The 25,991-nt window shown below is 40.9% G+C and overlaps 1 protein-coding gene across 4 annotated transcripts in view; it reads left to right on the forward strand.

The window, feature by feature from the left end:
• PNPLA7 (patatin like domain 7, lysophospholipase) overlaps positions 1–25,991 on the forward strand; it is a 346,161-nt gene that overhangs the window by 286,208 nt on the left and 33,962 nt on the right. For all 4 annotated transcript variants that reach the window (XM_089675020.1, XM_089675022.1, XM_089675023.1 and 1 more), the window contains 3 exons: positions 7,612–7,728; positions 8,133–8,202; positions 16,968–17,084. In XM_089675020.1, coding sequence (XP_089531146.1) covers positions 7,612–7,728; positions 8,133–8,202; positions 16,968–17,084 — 304 coding nt within the window. The remainder of the gene's footprint in view (positions 1–7,611; positions 7,729–8,132; positions 8,203–16,967; positions 17,085–25,991) is intronic.

Below are 25,991 nucleotides of genomic sequence, written 5' to 3' on the forward strand. Positions count from 1 at the left end.
GGGGGAGGGGCGGTAAAAATGTGGCTCCCAAGCACAAGTGTAAATATGCCTGAGATGTAGGGTGGGTGATTATGAGAGGGAGAGAGGAGCTATAAGGCTAACTCCCCCCACCCTCTGTGCACTTTACAGTTCAGTCTACTTTACTGTGTTTAGCGGCACCTGCCTGGGAATGAAGGCAGCTTTGTCTTCTTCCCCTCTCCAATAAAGTGAGGTCACACTACAAGGAGGTAGGAAGGAGGGCAGTCTGCCCTCACTTTTTGGGAGGTGCCAATGCTGACAAGAACTGTCCAGTGTTCTCAACTAGTGCTACCCTGCTTTCTCTTCTACCCAGTTTACAATGCTGCTGGAGGGAGAAGAGAGCAGAGTCCTCCCTCTAGCAGCTATCTCAGCCGATTCAGTGTGCTCCATTCTGAATAACAGGAGTGATGGCAGTCACTCCTGTCATTCTGGCAGCCAGAGTGTGGAGCCCTGACTGGCTCTTAGCACCCCCTGTCCACATTGTATCATTGCTCCCAGGGCATGTGTCCCTTCTGCCCACCCCTGGTCTTTGCCCTGATGCCATATCATATACGATTGATACATCTTGCGTTGTATGAAGGATACGGTTATCTTGTCTAGGTTAACTTTAAGAGGTTTCTCATAACCACCAGGCAGATTTGGTCCGACCTTGAAATGTTACATTTGAAAAGTAGAAGAAAGGTGTAGGGCACTTGATCGCTTAAAGTAATGAGTGTTTCATCTAGGCCCTAAGTAGTATAAAGGCAGCTCTCCCTGGAATGGTGGCCGAAGATTGTCTCTTTGCTTGAATAGGGACTGGGTATTTGAGGCAGAAAGCTCAAAAAGCAGAACGTATAAAGTTCAAATTAGATTTTATTCAGACTTCTGTATCATAAAAGCCCATTGTGTTTCGAGGGTTCATAGGGTCCTACTTAATGAGGGCTTGGAACTGAAAAATTGGAGAGATCCTGGGGGTAATTGGTATTATTTCCCCAAATATTGGCTAAGCTGCAGCTTTGAATGCCATTGCTAAGGCAGAGAAAAGGAGGTATTAGATAAAATTAGTATTGAGAAGATAATATCTACTACCTTCCTATTCATGCTGTGAGATGTTTACTGAAATCTGCATGCAGAGGATTACTCAGAACTCACAGTAAGGCAATTGAATTTTCTAAAGTAGCATATTTGCAATGTTTACTGAATTATGTTCACAGTGTGAATTGTAATTCACAGATAGCTTTCAACTCGTCAGATATTGAACTTTTACCTTGAAGAGAGCCCAGTATACTGTATCTGCACAAACTCACCCCAAATACAGCAAAAAAGTAATCTCACATTTTCTATGGTGTACTCCAGAGGCTTTTCTAGGATCCTAAATGTCATTCACAGGCACCTTCTTTAATGAAAGGTGACTTTGCAGTATTATATTATGTAATGGTTTTGCTTCTGTCTTGTTGGGGAGATTGCCAGGAAAGTGACCTAGACTACTTCCTACTGGTGATTACTTCCAAGATCTGGTCCTGCATACCCCAATAGAGTGACATCTTAGATCACATAATTAGTTTGCATGGGCACACAAAATTGGGTCTGACTGTGTGAAATTGTTTCCTACCTTGTACACCTCTGCAGGGCAGAGAATATATTACCGCATTGCCTAGCAATAGTTTTCCAATGTGCCACCAGTGTTGGTGACTTCTGGCCTGGGACCATTTATACTTGGTAGGAGACATCGGCATCCAGGGACTTGTGACACCAATCACATCTTCAGATTCCTGCACTATCCCTGTGAACACTTTATGCAGGTTAGGATCAATAAACCCATAAGAGGTCCTTATCAGTGATATAATATTGCTGAAGCACCATTCTAAGTAGCACCCTTCCACACAGCTTCCTAGTGCTGCAGACGTATGTTCACCTTTTACTTGTTAAGTCTATTACCAAACAATTCAGATTCAAGCGCTGTACAATACATCTTCTCATCCATGAGTAGGTGGCATCTTAATTAGAGAAGCCATTATTGTGTCGATCCCCTCTTGAAAAAGAACCAAGCTCAATTATAATCCACCTATCCCTCGGAATAATTCTTGCATTCATCTGTTGCATTCATACATGGTCCGCAGACTTCTGTAGGATTTACTGTTCTTCTCAAAGAAAGCTGTGTCTGTAACACTACTCTATTTACAAATGTTTTCACACAAGACTCGCACATTTCCCAATGGAATCCAGTTAGAAGAATGTGTGAATCTTGTGTGAAAATATTTAAAAATAGACACCTTTGTGTTTACTTTTGTGGAATTAGTCATTTTGTGTCAAGCGCAGGAGAAGAGCAGCTCCCGTAAATGATCGTAACTGGCTGTAATGCCAAATTTGTGTGCAGCGATAATATCAGATAAGTCATGATGGCTCAGTTGGAGCGCTCTATGACATAACCTTAACTGGGTCACTCAGGAGTAATTGGGGCAGCTGTATGCCAAGACAGGATTTCCATCGTCGCCTCTTACCGCTTTACATTATGACTTGTGCAGAGCGTAACAAATGTTAATGCAGCTATAATAGAAGTCACAAAATGACGAGTTTGCTGAGAGGTGTGAGTCACTGTTGCGGACATCTGGCTATCTGAGCAGGATTGCATCTTGTATAGAACATCGTTCAGTTCTTGCGTAGAGATTGGCTTTCATAGTCTATGCATTTATTATTATAATACAGGATTTATATAGCACCATAAAAGGGAGACAATACAGTTACAATACAGCTTAATGCTAGAGGGTTAGGAGGACATGCGTGAGTATGCATTATACGTACGTATGGGCAGTTGAACTGACGTCATTTCATTGCTGATTGGGGTTGTACTCATAAATGCTTCTGTGCCCATATAGGCATTTTAAAGTAGAATGCAAGATATGCCTGTGTCATAATGCACAGTCAGAGGGTAATACCCACTACACAGTGCCTGCAGCCCTGCAGCGTCCTCCTATACTTCCATGCCTTCAGAATTCCCATTGAACTACAATGAGCATTGCCTGCTGGTTCTTTGCATTTAGACCTTCCACTGAAATACGGTGAGCAACACCCACTGGTGAGGTCATTCTTGTGCTGTCTGCCTCTTTTAGGACTTATGTCAAAGGGCTTTGAGGTTATAGCACTGTTATCAGTTTATCATCAGTTTTAGAAGCACCTGCTTCTGGGTTGATCTCCTTCTGGTCTATATTTAATCTGCTTCAAGTGGATAATGCATTCCTATATACTTGCATTGAAAGGAAAATTCCTCTTGAGGCGAACAAAAGCCCGTTGACACAGGCCCATAAGCTGCCCGTACATCTTCTTCTTCAACCCCCCAGTGTCTAATAAATGTTAGCTTGACAGCTCTGTGCAGTGCTACAGAATTTGAGTGCTTTATACTGTTGGTCCTCCAACTCACAACCTAATTTATTGCGTGTAGGAAATTGTTGGTATTTAAAGTGCTTGTAAACCTCAGACATGGCATATGAACAAAGCATATTCCTCTATAGTATGTAATTGTCCCAATCCATAGCAGTGTCATTTCTGTCTGCTGCCTCATTCCTCTGCTTTCGGCAGGAATCACTTCTGACAAGTTTTTCTGACACCAAAAGAAAAATGGAGACCGGGGAGGGCACAGTCTGTGACTGACAGCCTCAGCTCGGTTCCTGTGCGTTGTGCAAAGGGTGTGTGCATCCTTCCCTCCAATCAACTCTTAGATCTCTCCTCATTGATGTAACTTCAGCTCCCCAGCCCCTGCTTTTCATAGCTGAGAGATCCTTTCTAAATTCTGTACTTTGAATGGATGGAAGTGACAGATGGCTATAGATAAACAGGTACAACTTATGTAGGAGGATTTGTTTAATCTCTGTGCATCAACTGAAGCCAGTCACTCCATTGGTTATATGTGAGGGTTTACAGCCACTTTAATATACACTAGGTACATTTCATTTTAATTGCATTTCATAAGTGAAGTGTTTAAAATCTATTTGATAATTTTTAATGAATTTGTCACTGTAATATGTGATGTTTTTCCATTATATTTGCTATTTTGAGGATAAAAATGTATTTTCAGTAAAACACTAGCCTAAACAGCACAATGTAACAGCAGATTAGTGCCTATTATGGGGGGTGATGACCCATCCTGTGACAGACGGGATAGGCTGATATTAACATTGAGAGGAACAGAGTTCCTGGTTGGCACAGAGCGAGGAGACTCCTATTTCCTCAGGAGTCTATAATGTACAAAGGCTGAATGAAAAGTAGGATCTCCATGTCTGTTACGGTTATGGTCAGGTGAGACAATAGCAAGAAAAGCAGAAATGATAATTAGAATATGCTCTTTAATGAAAAATATTCAGTTTTCTACTTAGTCACCAGATATCTGTATACCATTAAGCCAACAACAACAATTTTTGGGAAGATATCATGATAGAAGTCCATATACTTTTACTTCAATCACATCCTGACAGAGTTCTAAACTTCTGCTTTAGATGAATGGTACTGTCCACATAGGACTTCTTTTAATTTAAAAAAGATGGAAGTTGCAGGACGCCAAGTTTAGACTGTATGGTGGATGCAGTAGGGTGAAGAGATTAAAGCTGGGTACACATAGGCCAAAAATCATCCAAAAATGGTTGGTTCAACAGAAATCGGCCGACTTTTGGCCCGTGTGTACAGCTCCTCGTCCAACAGAAGCCAGTCTCACGACCAGCTTCTGTCGAACAGGCATGGAAAACCTGGGCATCGGCTATGAGCGCTGATCAGTGTGTCCTGGCACGGTGGCCGTTCTCATGTGAGAACATAATAGCTCAACAGGGAGATCGCCACACTAACATCAGGTGTGTTAGTACGGCGATCTGTACGTCTTTTTTTTTTTTTCTAGGCCGCTGGGTTGAACGGAACAAAAAACTTCCTGTGTGTATCCAGCATTAAACTGACCATACATGATTTTTTTTTTTTTTTAATTCAGTCAGCGGATTGAATGAATGAAAAATAGCCAATTCCCCTGTCCAAGCGTTTAACGTGCATGGGGGAACCCTTCCTGTTATGGTATTGTATTATGATAGCGGGGGGCCTTCCCTACTGTCAGAATACAGTGATCAGTGTTTCTGGCTGTAGCCGGTCGGTCGCACTGAACATTCAAAAAAAAAAAAACCTGACAGGCTGGTTGTTTACAAGTCTGTCAGTAGACCGTTTTGTGTACACCCAGCCTGTCCATACATGGATCGACTTTCGGCTGGTCCCTACTAAACCATCCAATGTTCAGTCCATGTATTGCCAGCTTAATACACCCTTCCATGTTTTGGTCCAGTGATGCATAGTGCTCACATCAACACAGTTATCAACATAAACAGCTTGAAAACATTAAGTTTTGGTTGGATCAACACCTTCTGCCATCATGAACTGCATGTTGCTTATATTGCACTGATGAGGATCCAACACAGGGTTCCATTTTATACAGAATAGTAAAACAACCATTTACAATATAGACCTGCTGCCAGCTGAGAAGGTAGAGGAGAATCTACACAATGTGTCAGTACTTGTCACTCAGCAGTGCAGCCATCTGTTACAAAAGGGAAGTCATTACTTTTCATTTAACCTTTGTATGTAGGCCATCTCTCATCTTATCGAAATACTGCATGTGCATCCTGGAGGATTTACATGTGTTGGAAGTATGCAGTTTTTTTTTTGGGGGGGTTATAGTACTTGCTGAGAAAAGATAATGTTCCTCTAACCCAGCTGATTATGGTCAGTGAAGCGATGGTATATCTGTATGCACTATCCAGACACTGCCAGCAAAGCCACCAAACAATATGGTGGCTCTTGGTTTCCCAGAGGCGAGCTAGGGTCCAGCTCCACCCCTTTTTTTGTAAACCTAAATACCTGGTGAATTTAGAACATAGAATGTCTTTGGCAGCCAGATCATGCTGCATGCCTGGCTAATATTTAATATCTGTAGCCAGCTATACTTTAATGACTAAAATTAATCTTTTGCCTCATGTAGCTTTGGCATACCACAGCTTGACAGTCTGAGATTTCTTTTACAAAACACCAGTTTAAATTAAAGCTGAACTCGGGGCAAAAACTTCCTTTTAAATTAATTAATTAATAGCCACAAAGGATATAAATCTACCTTGCATGCCTCTGCAAAAGCAGATATTACCTTGTATACATAGCGGTGATGACATCACTGTGCTGTACATAGCCTGTGCAGAGAGCAAAGCTGTGGGAGGGGCCTCACATGCTCCACCCAATACAGGCTGCCCACAGAAAACTACGGGAGGGGGCGGAGACAAGACCAGTCACCCTGCACAAGGAGAGAGAGCCTCAGTGACCTGTCTTTATTACAGGAAGCTCCTGCACAGAGGCAAACTTTCATATTGGATTACTGCAAAGATCCAAAAAAATAACACACAAACCCACAAGTCTTTAATTTTGACAATCACAGGTCTAATTTTAAACCTGGACAAGTAGTGAGGGATGTTACATTTGACCAAAAATAAACAGAAATCAAGCTAGCCTCTGCTGCATACTGAATCATTTTTAGTAAATGTTGATGATTCATGTTTACTTCAATCACCAACTTCCTGCGTCACTTTGACTTAAGTTTTAACAGAATGGACTCCAAGACCCTGTAAATTACAGGTTGTTCTTCCCCACAGTATACACTGAATCACTGTGTATCAGAAAGAGATTTGTCACATCCTACCCACAGTGTCAGGGAAACACATTGATGTCACCACTATCTTTTCTCATAGTTTGTGAAATCTCATTATCCTGTAACTCTGTCATTTGTAATAGAGCTACTAATATTGAGTTAATATTGTGCTGTGGGCAGTCGGAGTAAATCGGAGTGTTATCTGCTGTCACTTTGCATAAATACAATTATATCCTTTTACTGAAACATGTTGACACGGGATCAATGATACTCCCAGATTAATATGCTCTATATAAGTCTGCCTGCCTCTCCTTAAAGAAAAACCATAGCTGATAAGTAGAAGTTATTCTCACTTCACTCCAATAAAACTATTAACTGTTTATTTCCTAAAGGGGAACTCTGTGTTTAGCCAAAAGCCAGCATGGCCATGCACAGTAAAATGTATTTGTATTTCAAATGTTATTGTAACGTATTGTAAAATGTATAATTACATTTATTTGTAAGACAACTAGGATATGCTGTTTGTTTACAATAGCGGTTCTTTGAAAATTTGCAGACAAGTGCTTGAAATTTTCATAAAAAGACCCGCTTACCTTAATTAGATCATGTCCATTGACAGTAAAGCTCATACACTGCACTGCAAGTTACATAATAAGTGCTGATTTTTGTTTTTTTGGTTCTGACATACTCTTCTAAAGGATGTAAAGATATGAAACAACAAAAATGTTGGCATGTTTGCTGAGGAGTAAGTACACTATAACATTACCTGTATTCTGCAGATAGTTTAATGCTTTTTGTCCGTCACGAAGATCTTTAGGGAGGACAGACGTCTTTAATTCCAGCAGTAATACAAATCCATTTCCCTCTAGGTCATTCATTTTGCTTTCTTGAATGCGAGTAGGCCCATGAGCTCTGCTTCTCAGCCATTGATTTTCTTCTTTTTTTTCCACCCTAAGGACATGACATCTGTCTTCAAGAAGGTTCTAGACCTGACATACCCCATAACCTCCATGTTCTCCGGAGCAGCCTTTAATAGCAGCATCAGCAGCATCTTCAAGGACAAGCAGATAGAGGTGAGCACGGTGTCTTCATAGACTGTACGAGACAGTTAGTTTTTCCTACCATGATGATACCTAAAGCCTGCCATACACAGCTTGAATTTTGACTGAATCAGCAGGCACCACCCGCATCTACAAACTTTGATTTAAAAATTAAAGGAGCTGGGCAGGAAATTGTCGGCCAAACGGTGACTGCAGTCACTGTTTGGGTATTCAGACAGACACTGGTCCCAGCTGTCTGAGTACAATAACCGCTAGGGGAAATTTCTCCATCCATACTTTTTTGAGTTGATGGAGAAACTTTTAGATTTTTTTGTTCCACCCATGGGCTAAATGGGAGGAATCTATGCGTATATATCTAGCCTACGCTTAAAAGCATTTGTGTCATAACACATATTTCCTGTCCATTGTCTCTATAGGATCTTTGGATTCCTTATTTTAACATCACCACAGACATCACAGCTTCAGCCATGAGAGTGCACACAGATGGTAAGTGATATGGAGCTTTGAAACTTCAAATGAACAGCTCAACTGCAGTTACATTTTATTTTATTTTATTTTTTTTTTAGTTATGGATAGTGCAGGACCTCCTAAACGTTTGTGTTGCTGTCAGTGTCCCTATTGGGGTTTCTCTTCTTATTTTCTATCTGCTGTTGACAAAGAGAGTGATGGTAAAATCTCCCCAGCAGACACAGACAGCAGTTAAAACCTGTAAGAGGTTCTTATCTAACACTGGGGGATAAATGTTTTGGCTAGGTTTCCCTTTTTAAAGATAGTTAATGAAGCTAATCTTTGCTTTATATTTATCACTTTGTTGTGTGTTCAGCACATTTTTCAATTGTCTGTTTCTTCTGACCCTTTTTATTATACAAATACTGGGTATTGATTGCTGTGCAGTATTTTAATTTAACAGACAACCATAATAAAAAGGGAAAGCCGGGAGAGAATAAAATACTGCTTTTTTATGTCTATCTTTGTTTGGTTTTCCAGTAATTACTGATATGCAGAGGGAATGGTAGATTCGTAACAATTGCAGCAGCACAAGCAAAAGGCAGAGAGGAACTTCATTGTGGAACAATATATCATAGCTAGCGACTGGTTGGAATTTGCATATGGATGCATTAAACAGGTCAGCAGCATGGCAACCCACACTGCAGGTAGTGATGGCGTTTCCTGCCATGATTGCTGAGATGGATAAAGAATTATTATCAATTTGCTCCCCAAGAAGCATTGGAATGATGTGTTAGAAGAGGATTTGTGCTCACAGATGGGTTATATTGTGTGGGGCATTGCAAAGTTTTTGTAATATTAAAGAGGCTTTGGCTTTGTACTTTTGCACCGAGCCCCGAATAACTTATGCTGCCCTGCACAGGTGTGGGCTATTGAATTGTTTAAAGTTTTGTGGCATTCCAATCAATTTAGGTACTTAAAAGAAAGGTTTGGGATGCAGAAAATAAAAACATACATACTCACATAGGTGGATGCAGCATTGGTCTGATGCTGCATCTGTCCCCCCTGCTTCTAAGACCAAGAACTGAGCGATCAAAGACCGCTGATCACTCTGTTCTCATTCTTCACAAAGCATGAAGCCGGTGACTATCAGTCTCCAGCTCTCTGCTCTGCCCCTCCAGCGCTCACTGAAGCGCTGAGCTGTGTGTGGAGGGGGGCAGGAACTGCTGGCTCAGACTCTGAGGCTCGCTGAGAGATTGAGCCAGCTGCCAGTCCAGACATCTGGCTGGATGCCGACTTTAAAGTCGAGATCCCTTCAGAGCCTGGAACGGCTCAGTGACGTCAACTGACAGCAGACTTTAGCCCACTTTAGCCCGCTGTCAGCTGAAAACGGGTCAGAGGAGTGCAGAACAAAGTGCACGACAAGTAGGGCCAAAAAACTGCAGAGTGCAGAATGCAGAGTGATACATCAAAGAGGACCTAGAACCAAAGTTGATCCCATCAAGAAGCGACTTAGCGGACAAAGGCACAGAATTTACTTTTCAACAGGATGGAGCTGCATGCCATACAGCTCGTAAATGCCTTAAATGGTTCAATGACAAGAAAATTCCTCTGCTTCCCTGGCCTGGAAATAGCCCTGACTTGAATTCCATCGAAAATGTGTGGTCAAGATTGAAACGCATGGTCTTGCGCAAGAATCCAAGCAACAAGCGAGGACTCATTGAGGCTATAATCAATTCCTGGCATCATTTGATCACAGAAGAGGATGTCAAAAGACTTGTAGAGTCAATGCCTAGAAGGTGTCAGGCAGTAGTTAAGGCCAAAGGCTATACAACACATTATTGAAAAAACACATTGTGACAAACTTGAAATTATCATTTTTATGCTATATAATAGCCAAGATACATTATGGTACATTTCCAGCCAAAATTGAACTTATTTAAAAAAAATTTTTGTTAAGGCATCCATTTACTATATTAAATTTTACTTTTCCTATGACATTTTTAGAGATTTTTATATAAAAAGTACTTTAAACTGAAAAGTTTGTAAAAATGTAAGGTGTATCCACAATTTTGGCCACCAGTATATAGCCCGTGCCTATTATCCAGGAGGTTTCACAGGGATCAAGTTTGAAGACAAGCACAGGTACTTGCAGACACCACGTGGTATCACAATTCAGCAATATTGTAACCTTAGAAACGTTTTAAGTCAGGTCAGATCCTTTTTCAGTTATATTTAGAGATATAGACATCTCTGATCTTACCAGCTATGTAAAAGCTGTTCTTCAGATCGTTTTGCTGCAGGCACTTCCAGTGATCAGTCGTATTTAGTTACAGTTGTGTCCAAAATTATTCAACCCCCAATGCTGTAAAGGGGTTTAGGGACTATAGTGTACATTTGGAATTGTATTCAGAATCAAATCCTACAAGGACGTTGTAACTACCCAAATGCAACTAAAATGACATCAATTGTTTATGTAATACAGTAGTAAATGGTTCTTATGTGGTTTCTTCATTGCCACAATTATTCAACCCCTTAAAGACTACCACTCTGAAGAACAGAGGTTCATACAGGTGCTTTCCATCAGGTATTGAAAACACCTGTGGATGTCACCGAGCAGCAATCAAGCATAATAAGCACCAATTAGGCAGCTTTAAAATGACTGTGATACTCAGCTCCTTCTAGACATTTACTGGTGTGGTTACAAACATGGTGAAGGCAAGAGAATGGTCCAGGAAGACAAGAGAAGAGGTGATTTCTCTTCACAGGAAGGGCAATGGCTATAAGAAGATTGCAAAGATGTTAAACATACCAAGAGACACCTTAGGAAGCATCATTCGCAAATTCAAGGCAAAGGGCACTGTTGAAACGCTACCTGGTCGTGGCAGAAAGAAGATGCTGACTTCGACTGCTGTGCGCTACCTGAAGCGTAGAGTGGAGAGAAGTCCCCGTGTGACTGCTGAGGAACTGAGAAAAGATTTGTCAGATGTGGGTACAGAAGTTTCAGCCCAGACAATAAGACGCACACTGCGTAATGAAGGCCTCCGTGCCAGAACTCCCAGGCGTACCCCCTTGCTGTCTCCAAAGAATAAGAAGAGTCGACTGCAGTATGCCAAAAGCCATGTGGACAAACCACAAAAGTTGTGGGATAGTGTTCTGTGGACTGATGAAACAAAATTAGAACTGTTTGGGCCCATGGATCAACGCTATGTTTGGAGGAGGAAGAACAAGGCCTATGATGAAAAGAACACCTTGCCTACTGTGAAGCATGGTGGAGGGTCAATCATGCTTTGGGGCTGTTTTGCTTCTGCAGGTACAGGGAAGCTTCAGCGTGTGCAAGGTACCATGAATTCTCTTCAGTACCAGGAGATATTGGATGGAAACGTGATGCAGTCCGTCACACACCTGAGGCTTGGGAGACGTTGGACATTTCAACAGGACAATGATCCCAAGCATACCTCCAAGTCCACTAGAGCATGGTTGCAGAGGAAAGGCTGGAACATTTTGGAGTGGCCATCGCAGTCACCAGACTTAAATCCGATTGAGAACCTCTGGTGGGACTTAAAGAAAGCAGTTGCAGTGCGCAAGCCTAAGAATGTGACTGAACTGGAGGCCTTTGCCCATGAAGAATGGGCGAAGATACCCGTAGATCGCTGCAAGACACTTGTGTCAAGCTATGCTTCACGTTTAAAAGCTGTTATAACTGTAAAAGGATGCTGTACTAAGTACTAAGATTGAATGTCACTTGGGGGTTGAATAAAACTGATAATGCTGTGAGCACAGAAAAGACATTTGTGGTTATTTCATTATAACTGTTATGTTATATTTGTCTGACCTACAAGTGCCTCTTTAATGTAAATGTAAGCAAGATGACTGAATGATCAAAAGCAATGTCAAACTGGCCAAAACACTCAATTTCAGTGGGGGTTGAATAATTTTGGACACAACTGTATATAGATGTGATCACCTGTGAAATACATCCCCCAGCATCCTGAATTGAATATGTCTCTTGTATTTTTCAATCTATACATTCTGTATTGTGGAGTCAGGTAAAAATACACCTAGCTGGATGGAGAGTTGGTTAGATGCCTGTGTGAGTAATTTGGTGATCCCTCAGTAGTAGGTGTAGCAGATATGCAGGAATTGTGACATCCTTTGATGCTGCACATTGTTGAGAGATGAATGAAACCGTCTCTGCTTCCTGCACCTCTTATTGGTTTAGCTGCTACCATAATGAGGCTGACCTCTTATCTGACACTTGGATTATATCTTCACTGGGCAATGTGATTGCACCTTCTCTCCGCTCCAAGTGACTAGTACAGATAGTGGGAATATCTTTCACCAATAATTCTCTGTTCTGTAGCCTCACACCCACACAATTGCAGTCCTAATGAGACCCAGGGACTAGCTCCTGACATTGTGCGTTACACAGGTTAGGAAATCCCACTCAGAGATGGGAGATGGAAATTCCGCCTTTCTCCACCTACCTTACAGTCTTCAGTTCAGTAATTACTTATGTCTGTGTACAGAGCCTTAAAGATTTATATTTTACAAATATTGCAATTAGGGAGCCCGGCAGGATGGTTACAACATTCTAAGCAATCAAAATGTTTACTATGAAAAAATTAATACATTGTTATAAATGTTCAGGACACTGTGTATGTATGTGTGTGTGTATATATATACACTGTATATATGTGTTCCCTATGTGTGTGTATACAATCACAAACACACATTTTTTGTTGCAGATCTAAAATGCCTGTTCTGGATCCCCAAATGTTAGTGTGACATTGTTTTGGGACTCCAGCTGTCAGCATGCTCTTGTTCTCGGACTTCCAAGTGTCAGTGTGCCATTGTTTTGAGGTTTCATACATCAGTGTGTCATCATACTGGGACCCCCAGGTGTCAGAGACAGGGCACCTGCACAAGGGCCCATTCCTACTAGGTATTGGTCAGATGGGTCCTGAGACCCACTCTGTTGTAGACCTGGACATAGCTCACTGTATCTAGCTCTTAAAGAGGATCTTCAGTCTGTTTGAGAAGAATTTTAAGTCAGCAACTACAAATACTGTAGCTGCTGACTTTTAATAAAAGGACACTTATCCGTTTATGATGTGTCCCAAAAGGTTGTGGCCAGAGAGTGGGGGGTTGGAGGTGAGAACTTCTGTTGGAATCGCCATGCAATCTGTCCAGAATTGGGAGTCAGGTATTGGAATCGCCATGCAATCTGTCCAGAATTGGGAGTCAGGTATCTGCTCCCCCCCACCAATAAATGTCAAAAGTACAAGAGGAGGGGGAAGGAGGGCATAGAGCGGAGATTCCCCTTTAGGGTGAAGTCATGCTTTAATCTATACACAGTGAATATGTGATTTTACTTGACCAGCGTCTGAATGCAGGCCCAAAAGTTGGTCTTGCACAGGGCTCCTTTCTGGCTCTGTCTGCCACTGTTGTGATATGGTTCTGGGACCCCAAGTGTCCCTATATCATTATTCTAGGACTCCAGCTGTGTCACTAACTCAGACTAATCCCAATTATCAGTGTACCTTTGCTCTTAGTGTTGCTCTGGGATCTCAAGCATGTTACTTTTCTAGGAGCCACCAGTTAGTTTTGAGCTTTCAGTGTCATTTTTGATCATGTAAAGCAGGGGTGTCCAACCATGCGGCCCAACACAAAATTGTAAACTTACTCTTTTTTTGTAAAAATGCGTTTACACTTAGCAAACACATTAACTTTTATAGGTTTTATCTTCACAAAGAAAAATATCCCACTCCTCACAATCACGCCGTATGCATGTCATCAGTATTTGGCAGCACCTGTTTGTGAGCAACTATTTTCAAGGATGAAGCATATGAAGGGCATAATTAGAACTAAAATGTCTGATGAGCATCTTGAGAATTCATTGAGATGCTACTCCCTCCATCCAACCAGATATTGTTGCGTTAGTTTATCAAATATTGCACTAGTTTTGTGTTGCCCTCATCTACTCTTATAATTAAAAAAAATGAAGTTTTATTACTCAGACAGGTACATTATCTATATCAGTGATTGGCAACTTGTAATCTGCCTGACTTTTTCTACTCATCAGCTCTCCTTATTGTTAGTGTATTTTACAGTTGCAAGAAAAAGTATGTGAACCCCTTGGAATTACGTGGAGTTTTGCATGAATTGGGCATAAAATGTGGTCTGAACGTCATCTAAGTCACAACAATAGAAGAACACAGTCTGCTGAACATAATACTACACCAACATTAGATGTTGCCATAGTTTAATTGCACATAACATGTAAACATTCACAGTGCAGGGAGGAAAAAGTATGTGAGGCCCTAGCTTAATGACTTCTCCCAGAGCTAATTGGAGCCAGGAGTGAGCCAACCTTGACTCCAATCAGTGTGATGATATTGGATGTGTTGCTGACAGCTGTCCTGCCCTTAAAAAACACACACCTGTTTTGGGTTTACTGGTTTCAAGAAGCACTGTCTGATGTGAACCATGCCTCGCAGAAAAGAGCTCTCAGAAGACCTACGATCAAGAATTGTTGACTTGCATGAAGCTGGAAAGGGTTACAAAAGTATCTCCAAAAGCCTTGATGTTCATGTGTCCACGGTAAGACAAACTGTCTACAAATGGAGAAAGTTTAGCACTGTTGCTACTCTCCCTAGGCATGGTCGTCCTGTAAAAATGACTGCAAGAGCACAGCGCAGAATGCTGCATGAGGTAAAGAAGAATCCCAGAGTGTCAGCTAAAGACCTACAGAAATCTCTGGCACATGCTAACATTTTTGTTGACACATCTACAATAAGGAAAACATTAAACAAGAATGGAGTACATGGGAGGACACCACGGAGGAAGCCATTGCTGTCCAAAAAGAATATTGCAGCACATTTGGAGTTTGCAAAAGAGCACCTGGATGTTCCACAGCACTACTGGCAAAATATACTGTGGACAGATGAAACCAAGATTGAGTTGTTTGGGAAGAACACACAACACTATGTGTGGAGAAAAAAAGGCACAGCACACCAACATCAAAACCTCATCCCCACTGTAAAACATGGCGGAGGGAGCATCATGGTTTGGGGCTGCTTTGCTCCCTCAGGGCCTGGACAGATTGTTGTCATTGATGGGAAAATGAATTCCAGAGTCTATCAAGACATTTTGCAGGAAAACGTACGACCATCTGTCCGCCAACTGAAGCTCCGCAGAGGATGGGTGATGCAACAGGACAATGACCTAAAGCATACAAGTAATTCAACAAAACAATGGCTGCAACAGCACAGAATACGCCTTCTGGAGTGGCCCAGTCAGAGTCCTGACCTCAACCCGATTGAAATGCTGTGGCATGACCTTAAGAGAGCGATTCACACCAGACATCCCAAGAATATTGCTACACTGAAACAGTTTTGTGAAGAGGAGTGGTCCAAGATTACTCCAGATCGTTGTGCAGGTCTGATCTGCAACTACAGGAAACGTTTGGTTGAGGTTATTGCTGCCAAAGGAGGGTCAACCAGTTATTAAGTCCAAAGGTTCCCATACTTTTTCCTCCCTGCACTGTGAATATTTACATGTTATATGCAATTAAACCATGGTAACATCTAATGTTTGTGTAGTATTATGTTCAGCAGACTGTGTTCTTCTATTGTTGTGACTTAGATGACGTTCAGAGCACATTTTATGCCCAATTCATGCAAAACTCCACGTAATCCCAAGGGGTTCACATACTTTTTCTTGCAACTGTATGTGTGATCCAAGACAATTCCTCTTCTTTCAATGTGGCCCAGAAAAGTCAAAAGGTTGGCCCCCCCTGAAAGTATGCATTTCCTAGTAAAATGATAGAAAAGCAGTAACGGTTTCTGCATGGATCGTTTGAAAGGCTGTAAACCTTTAGAAGGTAATTTTTCATGGTTATGCATGAAAAAAGAAATTGTAAGTGATTTATGTCCTATAGGAGCTGTGGCAGCCTGCAATGCTGCCTCCATGAGGTATCTACAATCGGATAATGGCAGATAACATTAGCAGCACATGATAAGTGGATACTGACACGCTTTGGCGGTGATATTAGCGGGAGACAGAAAAGATCCACAGATCTCATGCGATGAGTAGGAGCAGGAAAAAGCCCTGACGTATTTTTACACAGAATGCACAAGAAGCAGCAGCTCATGTGCAGATAATGGAGAGAATTCCTTTTCACCTGCCCTTTTTGGGATTGTGTTCTCAAATCAGAAACACTCAACCTTTTGTGAAAGTATCTTATACTCCATGTGTCAGTTTTTTTAACTCTCTTGGCTCCTCAAAAATGTTCACTTCTCATACATTATCAGCCAACACTGTGAAAAACTGCTTCCAGTTTGTGGTGAACAACACTGTTGGTCTAGTCGTGTAATTCTCTACAGTAGATTGAATCTCTGACCCTTCCCTGAAGACCAGAATAAAAGTGTCGCTTACCTACAGCTGGATTCCCTGGATATTCATTCTTCATTATAGGGGATTTTTGGAATGTTTGTGACACCATAATTTGGCTTTGCAATGGCGGCATTAGGGAGATCTCACCCATTTCTATTTGGTACTATATATAAGAATTCAGTATGGTTACTAAAACTGAGACTATAAACAATGAAATAGAAGCAAAATGCACCGCATTCATGGTATTGTACAAGGTATTTGATGTGAATAATGAGTAGGCAGGCCAGCAAATTAAGTCTGATACCAGAAGTGGATGGTGTGCTCCGTTACGTCCTCCTCCTTCTAATTACTTTTTAGATTGTTTCCTAGTAATTGGACTAACAGGAGTCATTGATTTCTCTTTGCAGGGAGTCTGTGGCGATATGTCCGTGCTAGCATGTCTCTCTCAGGCTACATGCCACCTCTTTGCGACCCCAAGGATGGACACCTGCTGATGGATGGGGGATATATCAACAATCTCCCAGGTACACAGTTTTAAGGAGTGTTTAGAGTTGGTCACTGGAAGTGTTTCTAAATGACGTCTATGTCCATTTTCTTAAACGCGAAGTGTGTGTATGTATGTGTGTATGTATGTACTCCTTCATCCAGAGTGGGGGCACTCTAATACAGGAGGTGTGTTACTGACAGATCACCAGGGAAAATCAGAGGGGAAAAAAGCCTTAAAAAAAGAAAACTAATGCAGCTACCACATCTAATGTTTGCTGAACATTTTTAGTTTTGAGTTTAATACCGCTTTAAGTTTCATTTCACAACCTTAGAGCTCACTGACCTCTATCTACAGTGCCTTGAAATTCATACCCCTTGAAATTTCCACAATTTGTCATGTTACAACCAAAAACGTAAATGTATTTTTTCAGGATTTTATGTGATAGACCAACACAAAGTGGCACATAATTGTGAAGTTGAAGGAAAATGATAAATGGTTTTCAACATTTTTTACAAATATATGAAAAGCGTGGCGTGTATTGGTATTCAGCCCCCCGAGTCAATACTTTGTAGAACCACCTTTTGCAGCAATTACAGCTGCAAGTCTTTTTGGGGATGTCTCTACAAGCTTTGCACGTCTAGAGAGGGTAAATTTTGCCCATTCTTCTTTTCAGAATAGCTCAAAGTCTGTCAGATCGGATGGAGAGCGTCTGTGAACAGCAATTTTCAAGTCTTGCCACAGATTCTCAGTTGGATTTAGGTCTGGACTTTGACTGGGCCATTCTAACACATGGAATATAAAGTTGATGCAGCGCTAAAAAACTAAAGACAAAATATAGTATATATCCAGATAGTAAAATAAAAATGATAACATGACCCAGGATCGCCTGGGGATACAAAAAACAATAGCCCTTATAAGACTAATAGCAGTGATAAGTGGTTTAAGTGCAGGCTAAGGTGTCCATAGTTCATACAGGGGTGTAAGTGAATCACAGCACACTCCAAAGAAGGTGACCCCGGGCAGTCTTGCTGCAGTGGCCTCTCACCTCCACTCCACGACCCTACAGGGCCATAAAGCGTAATGTAGATCACCACGAAATCCTCCAATACGGACTCTTTAGATGAATGAATGAACAGGGACAGATTTCCTCCAAGTCAGTGGATGAATAGAAGGCACTCTCCTCCGATATCACAGCCGCTCATATGCCCATAAATGAGGAGATAAACATAATCCTCATAGTGTATTACCGCTTTATTTGAATAAAGCAACAAACAAAGAAAGGAAGGTAATCCACTTACATAAAAACGGCTTGTATGGAGATACAATGCTGGGTGTAAGCAGGATCAAAAAGGTGCACCAAGATGGCGTCACGCCGGAAGTGCGTCACCACGCTATTGCCGTCGACGCGTTGCGTCACGTACCTCGTGACTTCATCAGGACAGCGTGATAGGCCGACGGCACTTCCTTATAAAGGCCGAAAACCGCACCCATCAGGATCACAATGGGCGGTGCGATCGCGGCCATATTCTCGTAGTCCGACATGCCAAACAGGAACCCAGGCAGCCATATAAATATAGTCTATTAAAGACCAACCTTTACCGATTTAAGTCTGGCAAACCCAGTGAAGCCATACACTATAAAAAGCACACCACACATCAATGTCTCTCCAAAAACAACACATAGAGGGACTGATATGTAAAAAATGTGTATGAATAAAAAAACGCATAATTAAATTTAATAGAAATGAATAAAAAATGAATAAAACACGAGCATAATCAATAATGCCCCATAAAATACACTATAAAATATAAAAAATATATATATATAAGACATATATATATTAAGTAAAATAACGAGAGAAAAAAAGAAGAAAAAAGAAAACCGCTCCTTTGTAATCCTGCATAAACTCTATATATCAAGTACTAAACACACATAATAACTACATGGGAAAGGTTATCGATCACTGATAAAACAGTTCAAGTCGAACTCAATATTGAGTCCCATCGGGGCAAATGTATCCATAAGAAAAATGTATTTAGATTCTATCTGACTTAGAGATCTCACTTTATGGGACCCTCTCCAATGTTTTTTATATTTCTCAACTCCCCAGAATTTAAGACCAGAGGGGTCCTGGTTATGGTATAACCGAAAATGATTAGATAGACAGTGTTTTGGAAAGCCCTTTTTTATCTTCTGGACATGTTCTCTCAAACGGACCCATAAAGGTCTTTTTGTCCTTCCAACGTATTGTAAGCCACAACCGCATTGGAGAACATACACAACCCCCTCCGTTCTACACGATATAAAGTCCTTAACTTGAAAGGACCTCCCATTACTAGTGGCTGAAAAGGAACTCAATCTAGTGTTAGGACCCCTGGTGGCTCTACAGGTATAACAGGTCTTACACGGGAAAAACCCTTTATGGTCAAGAAACGTAGCCTTAGGATTTTTTGTAGGGGGGTTCAATACACTACGAACCAATTTAGACCTGAGGGAAGGGGCCTTCCTATATATAAATTTAGGTGTAGCCGGTAGTAATTTAGAAAAAATAGGGTCGGTTATTAGAATGGGCCAATAACGTTTGAATACACTCTCTATCTGTTTATAATTACTGGTGAAATCCAGAATAATCGCCGTGTGATCCCTTAGATCTTCCGTCTTTGGTTTATCAACAAGAAAGTTACTCCTCATCGTTGTTCCCACTTCTACGATCTTATTTTTAATCATTTCTCTAGAATAACCTTTACTGTAGAATCTCTCTTCCATAATATTGGCCTGCTCATAATATTCCTTGATATCTGTGCAGTTCCTTCTAAGTCTGACCAGCTGTCCTTTCGGGATATTCATCAGCCAAGGAGGGAAATGACAACTGTCTAGTGGAATGTATCCGTTCCGATCTACTTTTTTGAAAAAAGTTTTAGTATGCAGATTGTTATCCTTCACCGAAATGCATAAGTCCAAATAATTAATAGAAATACCACTTATTTCCCACGACAGTTTGATGCATTTATCATTACTATTTGACTGATTCAGAAAAAATAATAAATCAGATTCCAATCCATCCCAGATGATAATAACATCGTCAATAAACCTTTTATAAAGGAGTAATTGTCTAGGGGGATTCTGATACACTGCCTCTTCCTCCCAGTGGGCCATGAAAAGATTGGCCACGCTGGGAGCAAACCTAGCTCCCATAGCTACTCCCTTCATTTGATTGTAAAACTGATTGTTGTACCAGAAGTAGTTATGGGAGAGGCAGTAATCCAAACTTTCCAGAATAAATTTCCTCTGTGGCCATAAAAGGTCACTGAACGATCTAATACCCCAGCCCACCGAGTCCATAGCATCCTTGTGATCAATGATGGTATATAGAGCAGACACATCTGCACTCGCAAGCAAAATACCATCCTTGATATGGATACCGTCTAACAATTGTATAAGGTGTTTCGTGTCTCTCAGGTAAGCCTTAGTTTGTGTAACGAGGGGTTGGAGGAAGGTATCAATATATTGACCCATCCTAGACATTACTGATTGTATCCCATTGACAATGGGTCGCCCTGGTGGATTCAAGGGGTCTTTATGCATCTTCGGTAGGGTATAGATAACTGGTAATCTACATACATCTGGTACCAGATATAATGCTTCTTTTTTATTTAGTACCTTAGTGTCCTTTCCCTTCTTGACTAATGTAACAAGATCCTTTTTAAATTGACTAGTCGGATCTTTTGATAAGGGGAGATATGTATTGGTGTCACCTAATTGTGACTCCAATTCTTTTTCATAATACTCCCTAGAGAGTATCACAATACTCCCCCCTTTATCAGCAGGTCTGATAACTATATTTTCCCTTTTGGACAGTCGCTTCTGTCCAATGTATAATGCTTTATTTTGCCTCATTTTACCAAAATCAAGTTTTTTCATATCACTGATAACCATTTTCTTAAAAACCTCTAACTGATTATTGTTAGTTACTTGAGGATTAAATAGGGATTTATTCCTTAATCCCGTATGGGCAAATACATCACTACTTGCATTAGATATCACATTCTTAGCTCCTGGCTGACTATGGAAATATTTCTTAATGTTAAGTTTTCTCACATATTTGAGGGTATCTATATACATATTAAAACCATTTGCAGTTACAGGGGGGGCATATTTGAGGCCTTTGTCTAACACTAAAAGTTCTTCAGTAGTAAGTGTGACTGGGCTGAGGTTGAACACTCCTTCCCCTATAACTCTCTTTTTCTTTTTGGCCTTCCAACCCCCTCTGCATCCCCTCCTCTGTCGAGGCTTCTCCGAACTGGGCTGGGAATGGTTCTGCCCCTCTCTAAAAAACCTTCATTTTGTTGAAACTCATTATGTTGTGCTCTCAAAGGTTCATATCTATTGTGAGTAGATACAGGACTGCTGGTATAAGGATGATGATAGTCCTTATGGCCATAGTGTGGAACAGGGCTTCTGCCATGTGAAGGCCCAGGGCTTCTGCTTGGTACAGAGCCATAGTATGGCCGTGATGGAGCTTCATATGGATAATGGTTATATCTCTGGGGCATATTATCCCGTCTAGCATAATTCTGATGGGGTTGTTGATAGTAATTCCCCTGTGTGTGAATAGTGTTTTTCCATTGTTTCCCCTTTTTAAAAGACTTTTTCTTAGGCTGTCCCCCACTACGTGGTTGCCAACCTTTTTTAGGGGAATGGTTCATAGGATGAGAATAATAAGGAGATTTTGGACCATTATCAGAAGGTTTAAATGGTCCAGGATTATTTGAAAATCTAATTTCCTTCACTGGTGTAGTCCTAATAGATGCTACTTCAGTCTCAACTATAGTACTTTGCCACTTAAAGACCTGATCTATATGGAAGTCATTAAGATCCCTATGGTACTTCTTGATTTTCCTACATTTCACCTCTTGATCCACTTTTTCCAAGTCTTTATACAATCTATTGGTAAGATTAATGACTTCTAGATTATCCTTAAGAGGATCTAATTTGCACTTAATATCAGAAATCAAGGTTTCCAGATGTTTCATTTTCTTTTGTTTCCTCTTAAGGAGGAATTTAACCAATTCCAAACCTCTTTCTTGGAAAAAATTAAACCACTCATCTTTGTCTTCCGTATCTAGTAACCCATCACTAATGGGGACGTCCCATCTGAGACGTCTCGGGACCAATTTATCCTTGAGATACCTCTCATGCGTAATCATGTCCCACCAGGTGGTAACTTTTTTCTCCATAAGGTGACCCAGTCTCCTAAACTGAGCATCTAAGTCACTATTAGGATCAACCGGAGGTTTAGAGAAAACCTCATCAATATTGATGGGTCTACTATCAATAAAACCAAATACATCCATAATCTGCAGCAGAAAGTGAGCTGGTAAGAATAATAAACTGAATCACATAAAATCCTCCTGCGCTCTTATGGTAAGTGGTGGATAAAGAAACTAAAAAAGCAGCCAGCATCTATCCCGCACCAAAAAAGGGTAATATAAATAGAATATAAAGTTGATGCAGCGCTAAAAAACTAAAGACAAAATATAGTATATATCCAGATAGTAAAATAAAAATGATAACATGACCCAGGATCGCCTGGGGATACAAAAAACAATAGCCCTTATAAGACTAATAGCAGTGATAAGTGGTTTAAGTGCAGGCTAAGGTGTCCATAGTTCATACAGGGGTGTAAGTGAATCACAGCACACTCCAAAGAAGGTGACCCCGGGCAGTCTTGCTGCAGTGGCCTCTCACCTCCACTCCACGACCCTACAGGGCCATAAAGCGTAATGTAGATCACCACGAAATCCTCCAATACGGACTCTTTAGATGAATGAATGAACAGGGACAGATTTCCTCCAAGTCAGTGGATGAATAGAAGGCACTCTCCTCCGATATCACAGCCGCTCATATGCCCATAAATGAGGAGATAAACATAATCCTCATAGTGTATTACCGCTTTATTTGAATAAAGCAACAAACAAAGAAAGGAAGGTAATCCACTTACATAAAAACGGCTTGTATGGAGATACAATGCTGGGTGTAAGCAGGATCAAAAAGGTGCACCAAGATGGCGTCACGCCGGAAGTGCGTCACCACGCTATTGCCGTCGACGCGTTGCGTCACGTACCTCGTGACTTCATCAGGACAGCGTGATAGGCCGACGGCACTTCCTTATAAAGGCCGAAAACCGCACCCATCAGGATCACAATGGGCGGTGCGATCGCGGCCATATTCTCGTAGTCCGACATGCCAAACAGGAACCCAGGCAGCCATATAAATATAGTCTATTAAAGACCAACCTTTACCGATTTAAGTCTGGCAAACCCAGTGAAGCCATACACTATAAAAAGCGCACCACACATCAATGTCTCTCCAAAAACAACACATAGAGGGACTGATATGTAAAAAATGTGTATGAATAAAAAAACGCATAATTAAATTTAATAGAAATGAATAAAAAATGAATAAAACACGAGCATAATCAATAATGCCCCATAAAATACACTATAAAATATAAAAAATATATATATATAAGACATATATATATTAAGTAAAATAACGAGAGAAAAAAAGAAGAAAAAAGAAAACCGCTCCTTTGTAATCCTGCATAAACTCTATATATCAAGTACTAAACACACATAATAACTACATGGGAAAGGTTATCGATCACTGATAAAACAGTTCAAGTCGAACTCAATATTGAGTCCCATCGGGGCAAATGTATCCATAAGAAAAATGTATTTAGATTCTATCTGACTTAGAGATCTCACTTTATGGGACCCTCTCCAATGTTTTTTATATTTCTCAACTCCCCAGAATTTAAGACCAGAGGGGTCCTGGTTATGGTATAACCGAAAATGATTAGATAGACAGTGTTTTGGAAAGCCCTTTTTTATCTTCTGGACATGTTCTCTCAAACGGACCCATAAAGGTCTTTTTGTCCTTCCAACGTATTGTAAGCCACAACCGCATTGGAGAACATACACAACCCCCTCCGTTCTACACGATATAAAGTCCTTAACTTGAAAGGACCTCCCAAAGGTCCGTTTGAGAGAACATGTCCAGAAGATAAAAAAGGGCTTTCCAAAACACTGTCTATCTAATCATTTTCGGTTATACCATAACCAGGACCCCTCTGGTCTTAAATTCTGGGGAGTTGAGAAATATAAAAAACATTGGAGAGGGTCCCATAAAGTGAGATCTCTAAGTCAGATAGAATCTAAATACATTTTTCTTATGGATACATTTGCCCCGATGGGACTCAATATTGAGTTCGACTTGAACTGTTTTATCAGTGATCGATAACCTTTCCCATGTAGTTATTATGTGTGTTTAGTACTTGATATATAGAGTTTATGCAGGATTACAAAGGAGCGGTTTTCTTTTTTCTTCTTTTTTTCTCTCGTTATTTTACTTAATATATATATGTCTTATATATATATATTTTTTATATTTTATAGTGTATTTTATGGGGCATTATTGATTATGCTCGTGTTTTATTCATTTTTTATTCATTTCTATTAAATTTAATTATGCGTTTTTTTATTCATACACATTTTTTACATATCAGTCCCTCTATGTGTTGTTTTTGGAGAGACATTGATGTGTGGTGCGCTTTTTATAGTGTATGGCTTCACTGGGTTTGCCAGACTTAAATCGGTAAAGGTTGGTCTTTAATAGACTATATTTATATGGCTGCCTGGGTTCCTGTTTGGCATGTCGGACTACGAGAATATGGCCGCGATCGCACCGCCCATTGTGATCCTGATGGGTGCGGTTTTCGGCCTTTATAAGGAAGTGCCGTCGGCCTATCACGCTGTCCTGATGAAGTCACGAGGTACGTGACGCAACGCGTCGACGGCAATAGCGTGGTGACGCACTTCCGGCGTGACGCCATCTTGGTGCACCTTTTTGATCCTGCTTACACCCAGCATTGTATCTCCATACAAGCCGTTTTTATGTAAGTGGATTACCTTCCTTTCTTTGTTTGTTGCTTTATTCAAATAAAGCGGTAATACACTATGAGGATTATGTTTATCTCCTCATTTATGGGCATATGAGCGGCTGTGATATCGGAGGAGAGTGCCTTCTATTCATCCACTGACTTGGAGGAAATCTGTCCCTGTTCATTCATTCATCTAAAGAGTCCGTATTGGAGGATTTCGTGGTGATCTACATTACGCTTTATGGCCCTGTAGGGTCGTGGAGTGGAGGTGAGAGGCCACTGCAGCAAGACTGCCCGGGGTCACCTTCTTTGGAGTGTGCTGTGATTCACTTACACCCCTGTATGAACTATGGACACCTTAGCCTGCACTTAAACCACTTATCACTGCTATTAGTCTTATAAGGGCTATTGTTTTTTGTATCCCCAGGCGATCCTGGGTCATGTTATCATTTTTATTTTACTATCTGGATATATACTATATTTTGTCTTTAGTTTTTTAGCGCTGCATCAACTTTATATTCTATTTATATTACCCTTTTTTGGTGCGGGATAGATGCTGGCTGCTTTTTTAGTTTCTTTATCCACCACTTACCATAAGAGCGCAGGAGGATTTTATGTGATTCATTTTATGTGATCATTCTAACACATGAATATGCTTTGATCTACATCATTCCATTGTAGTTCTGGCTGTATGTTTAGGGTCGTTGTCCTACTGGAAGGTTAACCTCCACCGCAGTATAACAGGTTTAGAAAAGCATCCCCACGACATGATGCTGCCACCAACGGTGGGGATGGTGTGTTCAGGGTGATGTGCAGTGGTAGTTTTCTGCCACACACAGCGTTTTGATATTAGGCCAAAAAGTTCAGTTTTGGTTTCATCTGACCAGAGCACCTTTTCCCACATATTTGCTGTGTCCCCCACATGGCTCCTCGCAAACTGCAAAGGGACCTCTTATGGCTTTCTTCTTGCACTCTTCCATAAAGGCCAGATTTGTGGATTGC

Source organism: Staurois parvus, unplaced genomic scaffold (assembly GCF_062004578.1).
Source record: "Staurois parvus isolate SC_StPar_1 unplaced genomic scaffold, SC_StPar_1.0 ptg000154l, whole genome shotgun sequence".
NCBI lineage: Eukaryota > Metazoa > Chordata > Amphibia > Anura > Ranidae > Staurois > Staurois parvus.